The sequence below is a fragment of the Protomyctophum parallelum genome (genome assembly GCF_964188405.1).
Source record: "Protomyctophum parallelum genome assembly, chromosome: 18".
Taxonomy (NCBI): Eukaryota; Metazoa; Chordata; class Actinopteri; order Myctophiformes; family Myctophidae; genus Protomyctophum; species Protomyctophum parallelum.
Window position 1 is genome coordinate 36,545,430 of NC_139716.1, and position 10,000 is coordinate 36,555,429.

At 45.4% G+C, this 10,000-nt stretch overlaps 1 protein-coding gene across 1 annotated transcript in view; it reads right to left on the reverse strand.

Annotated features, from left to right (window-relative positions):
• LOC310876119 (dachshund homolog 2-like) overlaps positions 1 to 10,000 on the reverse strand; it is a 112,703-nt gene that overhangs the window by 17,171 nt on the left and 85,532 nt on the right. Inside the window, exons 6-7 of the mRNA XM_083789564.1 lie at positions 9,175 to 9,285; positions 2,052 to 2,207 (exon numbers count right to left, since the gene is read on the reverse strand). Of these exons, the coding sequence (XP_083645690.1) occupies positions 2,052 to 2,207; positions 9,175 to 9,285 (267 nt within the window). The remainder of the gene's footprint in view (positions 1 to 2,051; positions 2,208 to 9,174; positions 9,286 to 10,000) is intronic.

A 10,000-nucleotide genomic window follows, 5' to 3' on the forward strand; every position in this document is an offset into this window, starting at 1 on the left:
TGTGTGTGTGTGTGTGTGTGTGTGTGTGTGTGTGTGTGTGTGTGTGTGTGTGTGTGTGTGTGCCATAAATAACTGGAATGGTTTGTGTACACTGCATGTGACCCTGAGTTAGAGGAAGTGGCCATACATTTTGCAGGAGAGCTTCAATATCTGATATGATTTGGGTGAAAAGTAAAAGAGATTTAGAAACTTAAAGTGCTTAACCATCATTCACCCCAAAAAAAGTAAACTGCAAAATAAAAGGCCCACATATCAAGTCAGATTCCAAACATGCAGTGCTCTGTTGTTAAAACTCATTCACCGCCATCTGGTGGCTGAATTTATACACGAAGACCGCCACCGTTCACTTCAATGACGGATGGGAAGAGAAAAATGTCCCAAGAATGTTATTTAATTCACCCAAAACATACATTTTGTAACCCGGCGGTCATATCTTTTATAGAAATGAGCTGCAAATCAAGCTTGTGTTGATCAAAAACGCAGTTTGGAAGAAGATATATTAGGATTCTAAAAAACTCTGTTCCCATAGGCAGCATAAGCCAGCGGACTTCACTTTTCATCGCAACGGGAACCGGAGTGTTACAGAAACGTAATCAATATATTTTTTAAAGACGATCTCGGTGGTGAACGAGTTAAATCAATTAAGACCATCTCATTGTGGTCAGCCAGCTCAGTGGCCTGAGATTATAGGAGGTCAGGGTTTGATTCCCCGGCCGTAATGTTACAATATCAACCCCATCTTTCTCTGACAGAGTCAAATACAGAAGCTATTAAATCGAGTTTGAAACAATGCTAGAGTTAAAAACAATAACATGCAATGATGTGGATCTCGGGCCCCACCCATGCTCTCCTCCAATTCGTAACTCAGACTCCATGTGACCCACCCATGCTCTCCAATGCGTAACTCAGACTCCATGTGACCCACCCATGCTCTCCAATGCGTAACTCAGACTCCATGTGACCCACCCATGCTCTCCAATGCGTAACTCAGACTCCATGTGACCCACCCATGCTCTCCAATGCGTAACTCAGACTCCATGTGACCCACCCATGCTCTCCAATGCGTAACTCAGACTCCATGTGACCCACCCATGCTCTCCAATGCGTAACTCAGACTCCATGTGACCCAGCCTGTGACCTCAGTCATTTTTAAAGTGCTGGGGCTTGTTTTCTACCTTGTTTTCCTCCACCTGTCCTGCATGCTTATTTCTCTCGCAAAATGGGGCAACACTAGAGCAGACCCCATGCCTTCCTCTCCCCACACACAAAATACAGCTCCTTTTTTTCAGCCTTCACAGTGACAGTTATTCACATGCAACAGTCTCAGAGTTCTCCGTGACATCTCTTTTGTGACAATTGATCCATAGTGCTGTTCTAAAACAATAGAGCAGCTGTTACTGTTTGAATGTTTCAGATTGACAAAGTGGCACGGCTGGTCAGAGAGTGGGTGATGACTTCTTTAACTGAGAACAGAAAACATGTTCAAATTGATGCCAAAAGAGTTTTAACAGTGATTCATAATTAGATGATTTATTAAATGTTTGTCGGGTATGAATACAAAACTATGAAATGGAAATAGTCAGACATTCTCTTTGCACTTTAAAAAAGGGGAGTTCATTTACCATCTACAGTAGTTGCTGCATTTGCCCACGTGTGTGTTGTGCTCGCTTAAAGGTAGGGTAAGTTATATTTGTTTTGGTTATATTTAGTTAAAAGGTTAAAGCACTATATTATAATAGTAATCATTGCTGTAGAGTGTTGGTTCAGTCACAGGGGTACATACATACCCACAATGTGCTTATTTTTTCTTTTTGAGGGGCGCTATATCTAGCCCCTCCTATACAGGTTTAATGTTAGTCTTGTCTAGACCTGGAGGTGTGATCAATGCTCTTTGGCCACCCAGAATAGCCAAATGGCATTGATCACTCCTCCAGGTCTTTAGTTTACTCAAGTTAGGGAATAAGACCTGGTACTTAAGACACGCAAAATACAGCCCTTAGTGTTCTAACTAGGGTTCATTGTGTGCTATCCGTCTGCGTTGGTCCACTCACTGTTAGCCAATAGCTGCTGCTGTTGCTGCTGCAGCTGCTGTTGATTGACAGCTCCCATGCCCGGCCCCCTGCCGCCTCCACCTCCCATGGCTCCTCCGTGGACTCCGGAGGGGGGGCTGGTGAGCCGCTCCTTATCCCAGGAGCACTCGCTCCCTCCTGGGTAGAGAGACACAGACACACAGAGGGGTTGGATCACCGGCGGCCTGCATGGGGCTCAGGATGGAGATTTGTTGAACAAGTTGTTAAGGTCAAAAGGTACAGAAAACCTTGTATGTTCACAACTGTTACTTTGCAGTGGTTCTCAAACCTTTTCATCTCATTAAAAAAAATTCAGACCTGTCTGAACTGAGTGGTGTTGTACTGTACTTGTACTGCATGTGTGAGTGTGTGTGTGTGTGTGTGTGTGTGTGTGTGTGTGTGTGTGTGTGTGACATGGCGTGTTATAAGCTTATTGATCGGCTATTTTTGGTAGTTTTGCGAGACACTCATGGCGTGCGAAGGAGCGAAGCACCGGGGGAGTTCACCGCCGTCCTGTGCCAATAAAAAGGTCAAAGCAAATCGAGGAGCAATTTTAGAAAAGAGCAAAGAATCCCCACCTCTGTCTCCAAATGGAAGCCCTGGAGGTATTTATTCAGTGGCAGATAGATAGCTAAGACACGCAGAGTTACAAATGGATAAATGAAGTGACCTCGGAGGAGTTAAACGGTGCAGAGGGATGAGAGATAAAAACAGAAAGTGGTTTGTTTGTGGGAAGAACAGAAGCTGCCGTCTGAGGCCGAGAAATAAATCCAGTTAAGTTAGAAGTCAACTCTCTCCATCTGTTTTATGTGATGCTCCATCTCCCTCCCTCCCTCTCCCTCTCTCTCCCTCTCCCTCTCCCTCTCCCTCTCCCTCTCCCTCTCTCCCTCTCTCTCTCTCTCTCTCTCTCTCCCTCTCTCCCTCTCCCTCTCTCTGTGTGGTATGTCTCATTTCCTTTTTCACCCTCTCTCTTGCTCTCTCGCTCTCTCCCTCACTCATTCGGACCCTCACAGTGTACGTCTCTCTCCCTCCCTCACTGTGTGTGTGTGTGCGTGTGCGTGCGTGCGTGTGTGTGTGTGTGTGTGTGTGCATACAGTACAAGTGCTTTCTCATCATCTTATACTTGCAGTTGTGTAGCTCTCTCTCTCTCTCTCTCTCTCTCTCTCTCTCATCCGTCTTCATCTCTCTCCATTAGTTTGAATTAGCGGCAGTCTCTCTCTATTACTGCCGACCAACTCCCCAGTGTGTGTGTGTGTGTGTGTGTGTGTGTGTGTGTGTGTGTGTGTGTGAGAGAGAGACTGTGTGTGTGCGCACGACAGCTGGGCCCCGTCCCCTCTGCCATTTACACCAGGGGAAGAAAGCAAGGGTAAACAGATGGACAGATGTTCTCTCTCTCTCTCTTTCTCTCTCTCTGTCTCTCTCTCTCTCCTCTGTCTTTTTCTCACACTGTCACTCCCTACTTGGCAAGCTCCACTCATTCCATCCATCTTCCATCTATGTCTCTCCATCTCTCTCTCTCTCTCTCTCTCCATCTCTCTCTCTCCATCTCTCTCTCTCTCTCTCTCTCCCTCCATCATCCTTTCAACCCTTTATCTTTCAGTCAGTCTATCTCTGTCTTCCTCACACCTGCTCTCTCTCTCTCTCTCTCTGGTGGGTCCCCCGTTTCTATTTCCCCTCGTTCCCGTTACCTCGCCGTCCATCTCGTTTCCTCCCCCTCATGCACACTTCCTCTTTCTGTCCATCTCTCTCACTCTGTCTGTCTCTGTCTCTGTCTCTCTCTCTCTCTCAATACAATTAACCCTAGAACATTAAACATCCTTTTTGTCACTAAACTCGGGTATTTTTTACCCAATGTAAAATATTCTGTGGTGCCTCAACGACCCCCCCGGGGTTACGGGATAGGGTGAGGAAAGTATTCCATAAAAAATATTTCTCATCAAAATATCCTGAAGTACAGCAATACATGGCAACTTGAGGTAGTCTTCTTTAATATGTCATCGTGACTTTTCACAAACAAACAAACCTTCTATGATGTCGCTGAGCATCATGAAGGTACTGAAAGACCCACCCAACACAGACATCAGCAACAATCATGCAAATTACAAAAGTATAATAGTCCGGAGTCTAGTCTAGTCTAGTGTCCTAGGGGGTGATAATAATAATAACAAAAAATAATAATAAAAGGATTTGTCACAACAAGAGTTGGCTTTGTCCGCGGCGTAGACGTCTTTAAAAAAATACTTTTTGAAAAGTCTATGGGGAATTATTTCCTGGGCCCTCGTCGGGGGACGCTCTAACTCCCTCCTACCTCGAGGGAATAGGCTACAGTCTCTCCCCGTATCTAACCTGTGTTAATCAGACCAGTGTGTGTCCAGTGGAAACCTCGTATGAATCTGATCTCAGGTCAGAATGTGTTAAATAAACAATGTGGAGGTGAAACCCTCAGAGAGCAGGGGGGGAGCCGGCAGGGGACCGACACCTTGCCCGCTGCACTGGCAGCTCCTATTGGCTGGTCAGAGCGTCACAGCCATGTACACAGTCACATCTATACACATAATACCAACAATACAGTGTGATATAAATATAAATGTGAAAAATATAGGCAGGGACTGATGGGCACAGTCTTGTGCAAACACACAAACACACATGTGCACACATACACACGGCAACATAAAAGCAGTCCTCACGGCCATTCCATGTGAGCGAGAACTTAAATGAAATGAGCTGTCAAAAAAGAAAAAGCCGGTGTGTGTGTGTGTGTGTTTGTGTGTGCATAGTGTATGTGTGTGTGTGTGTGTGTGTGTGTGTGTGTGACTGTGTGTGGGGGTGGTTTTGAATGGTTGTTGAAACAATGCACAGCAAACGGACACCAGATCTGTCCTTATGTAAAGGAGACAGGCCGGCTAATATCATATTCACCCCAACACAGTGTGTGTGTGTGTGTGTGTGTGCGTGCGTGCCATAATACATGCTTGAAAATGCTGACCTTAATACAATGAAAGGAAGGGATGTACAGTGAGGATGCACGTGCACGCACACACACACACACACACACACACACACACACACACACACACACACAGTCCTCTTCTGTCTTCTGTCCATGCCATGGTGTGTGAAGTCAAGGTTCGATTGATACATATTGATCCCCTCCCTCATAGATAATACATGAGGTTGACCCCAGGGTGTGTGTGTGTGTGTGTGTGTGTGTATCTGCTGTGCGGTGGCGGCCATGTTGGCGATGGTGTTGAGGTGGTTCATCTGGGACATCGCCATGGCGATGTCTGTGCATTGTGCCTTTTTCTGTGTGTTACTGTTTACTTGCATGACAACCTATAAGGTGTTGTGGCGGATGGGGAACCAGCTGTGGTAATATCCTTATTAACTGTGATCAGGTTCCTTCCATGAGAAGATAACTTCCTTCAGCGTGGTCGTCACACGCTGACGTTTAATGTTCTGTTATCAATAAAACGTAGTGTTTCAACAATTATTGAAGGGCCTACTTGCAAAATTGTAAAGCAGGAGGAGGCCTACACGCCGTCTGAATGCTCCCAAACACTGTGTGTACCCCCGACGAATGCTGTGTTTTTAAAATATGTACAAATTGTCAGGTGTGCACCCGACGAATGCTGTGTTTTTACCGGAAGTAGTAATTGGCTTTTACGGATCAGCTAGTTATACGTTCACTTTCATCAGAAGCGTTAATATAGTAACCACGAGTTGGCACAGATCTTTTATTGAGCTGCTAACATCAGTGTTCTGTAGAGTAGGTGTATGACATTATGGTCAGACTTCCCCAAGGCAGGCCTGCAGGTGGATTTATAGGCGTCTGGTATGTTGCCATAACACTTGTCCAGGGTGCGCGCCAGGCGGGCCGGACTGTCCACGTACTGGTGTAGAGTGGGCAGGTGATCGGACAGTTCACAAGAGTTAAAGTCCCCTAGCAGCAGAACGGGTTGGTTAACTCCCCTAGCAGCAGAACAGGTTGGTTAACTCCCCTAGCAGCAGAACGGGTTGGTTAACTCCCCCTAGCAGCAGAACGGGTTGGTTAACTCCCCTAGCAGCAGAACGGGTTGGTTAACTCCCCTAGCAGCAGAGCGGGTTGGTTATCTGCGCGGCACAGAGCGTTGTTGTAGCACTCGGCTATACTGGCCGCAGCCCCCACAAAGTCCGGCCCAGGTACATAGGCCAGTATGATTGTAATCTGGCCAAACTCTCTTGGGAGGTAGAATGGACGAAATGAGACCACCAGGACTTCATAGTCATGTGTGCATACGCGTTCCCGGACCGTATGCCGGGACACAGGTCACCACCAATAGATTTCCGTGACGTATTAGTGTCTTTGTCAGCCCGTATTATTGTGTAACACGGCAGATTTGGGTCTGACATCTCCTTCAACCAACTCTCTGTAAAACAGATGAGGTTGCTCTGTCTGAATTCGTTGTCGTATTTAACTTTAGCGACCAGTTCATTCATCTTGTTGTTCAAAGAGCGGACATTAGAAAAGGTTATTACCGGCAAAGGATGTCTGCTGCCGTGCCTCCTTAACCTGTCTCTCACTCCTCCTCTTGATCCTCGTTTCCCATCTTTTTTCCATTTTCGCGTCCCGGTATTCTTTTTAGGTTGTGGATACTACCAAAACAGCGTCTCCTGGTTTTTCTGGGTGCCTGAGCGATAACAGCTGATCGCGAGTATAGGCGAGGACGCCGACTTTTCCGTGTAAACTCCATACTTAAACATTGATTAAACAACTGAGAAGGCACACGGCCAGGCACAGTGTCATGCCGGCGTTAAACTTCATTTCGCCACAAAGATAATTGGGGTGCGATTACTTAAGACGACATAAAACACATAGAATAACAGCAGACGAGACAGACAGATGAGACACTGGGTCAGCAGCAGAACCGCGCCCCCATTATGAGAGTTACAGTTGTATTGTTTCTTTTCTTTTTCCATTATGGCTCCTTTCTTTCTTCTAGGAATTCTCGGGTTCCGTTTCAATCTACTGTTTCTTTCCTTTATCCCAACTGGCTTGTTTCTTGTATGACACAAAATCAGTTACAATGATTATGTATAAATTTATATCGTATTACAGTACGTTGTCATGTTACTGCCGCGAACAAACGATTTACTAGCACCCCTCGAAAGTAATCAGTGGATCCACCCAATGTAGATATTATGTAGTCGCAAGCTCTTGTTAAAAACAGTTTAAGGGCCCATGACGTAGATGTCCGTCATGGTACTTAGTACGGTCATGTGCCCGAGACGGAGATTGAATAATCTCCGTCATGAAAAATGAATAAAATTGAAGTTGAAAAATAATTGTGATATCAAAACCGGTCACATCGCTCTACAGCCTAGAAGCGCTTGTTGCGCAATCCTCGGTGTTGCACAACAGTGACAAATCATTGAAAATGTGCCCTGCCTGTTTAGCCGACGACAACGGAAATCTTTAAAACATCCTAATTATAAAAAAGGTTATGTGTTGTTTGACGGGCCCCGGCTGTCCAGTCGCTAGTCTCGTTAACTCCCGTTGTTGTCGATCGCATCGACAGTGTTGTGGCTATTGTTAGCTGCTACACACACATTCACAACAAAATCTGGTCCGTCGGTAAAAGTGGTCCGGGCACTATAAACGATGGGCACATTTTATTAATGGATTAAATAACCCCGGGTCCTTAAGGTGTTAATACTTTTCACTGGGCGAATATAAATGAAAACCCATAGAGCGACTTAACTACTTTGAATGGCGGCGACAATACCTGTGCGTGCCGTGCACACAGGCGCACGTCACAGTTGTCCTACAGCACGCTTTGTTCCCCTGTTGTATTACCGACCGAGAAAACTAAAAGAACGTCAACAGTGTCTTATTTCTGTTTTTTCTTTCTCGCTCTCTGTCTTTCTCACATTCAACTGTGTTTTTTCTTTCTCAAACATCTCTTTTATTCAACTGACCTGACTGATGGCATGATAGAGTTACCATTTATCTCTCTCTCTCTCTCTCTCTCTCCCTCTATTCTCGTTTCATTCTTTGTGACGAAGTCACATTTATCATCCATATTCTTTCTATATTTACAAAGAGAGAGAGAGACCTAAAAAGACAAGAAACAGAAAGAGAGAGAGATATCCTTTCTTCTCACTGCAACAGGCTAGAGTTTCTCTAATTTACTTTGATTCTCTCCTTTCTTCTGAAACTCTTTTCACCAGCTGACCTCATAAATGCCCTGCTAGAGTTACCATTTCTCTCTCTCTCTCTCTCTTTTGTCTCTCTCCTTTTCCCTCTCATTTCCATTCTCAACCCCCCTCTCACTCCCTCGCTGCCCCCTCCTTTTCGCCTCTCTTGTCTTTCCTCTTCTTTCATTTCATTCAGTTGATATTTCTTTCTTTTCTCTCTGCTGCTGTTGTTGTTGTTGTGTCTGATTCTCTGGGTGTAACAGACACGCTGGGGCCGAGCTGGGAAAGACACGACTGCAAACAATGGAAAGGAAACAAACTAGCCTATAGTGTGGGGACGGAGAGAGACGTAAAGAGAGCCAATGGATTCATGATAATAATAAAGAAAACAAAGAGAAACCCATATAGGAGAATAAGAGATATTTAGGACAAGTGAGAGAGAGAGAGAGAGAGAGAGAGAGACTGCTGTCATGTGTTTCAGAAGTTAATCTTCTTACAGTAAGTACTATTTCTGACATAAAATGCACAATTCTTATGGTTTTGTATAGAATTTCTTAAGTTGCAACAATTTAACACAGCTCTGTTTTACACATGTATATATTCCCATTTAACACGCGTTAAATGGATGGAACAAGTGTCTTGTCTTGCTCTGGCAATGTAAACATATGTTTTCTCATGCCAATAAAGCCCCTTTGAATCGAATCAAATCAAATTGAATTGAATTGAATTGAATTGAATCGAATTTAATTGAATTGAGATAACATGACATTCGGTATCTGTTTTCAGTTTGTATGCGAACCCAAAATGTCCATTTGAATACATTTTGGTTAAAATAGGCTTACCATACGCGGTGTGTGTGTGTGTGTGTGTGTGTGTGTGCCACGCGCGCTCGCTTGTGTGCATGCGTGCGTGCGTGTGTGCGTGTACATACCTGCATTAGAGTGCATGTCTTCGTTATCAGACTCGTTTCCGTTCTGGAGACTCATCATCATCTTCATCTTCTGCAGTTTCTGCAGCTCTGCCATGGCTGCTGCCGTGAGCCCTGCACGAACGCACGCACACACAGACACACACACACACACACACACACAGTCAGATATCGGTATGTAATTTCTCATGTGACAGATTGATGATCGTGGCAGTTCACCCCGTGCACCGGGGACCACCAGTGGTCCTTGAGGGGGTTCCAGGTGGTCCCCGGCTAAATGACAGAGAGGTGGCAACCAAATGGACCCGTCTTTAGGTCTTTAACTCTTGACAATGAAACGCTGGAGGTTTAATGCAACATTTCCACCCTCACTCCAGAGGGCCACATTGCATTTAGTTATAATTATGTTCACTTTATGAACTAAATACAAATACATTGGGCATAGAAAAAGTAATAATATATCAATGTTCGGATATTGACCTGCGGGCCGCATACGGCCCCCGGGCCGCCAGTTGCCCATACTGCACTAGACCACCATTTCCAAAACATTGGGTCGGGAGTCGGGACCCATTTGTGGGTCATGGTTCCGTTTTTGAGTGAGTAACCCTTTATATTTGTCAATAATGACTGGGAAGACGTCGTAGAGCCTTCGTCCCGTTCCTCCCTGGCCAACAGTCCCCGCTGAAAGGTGCCGGCCACCCCCAGCCAGCACGCAGGAATTACATGCCAGTGACAGATATCACCCTCCCCGCCCAGCCTCCATTGTCACGTGTAGCTGAGGTAAGGACCCAAACGCAGGACAGCCAGGCCATGAATTGGTGTTTTAACA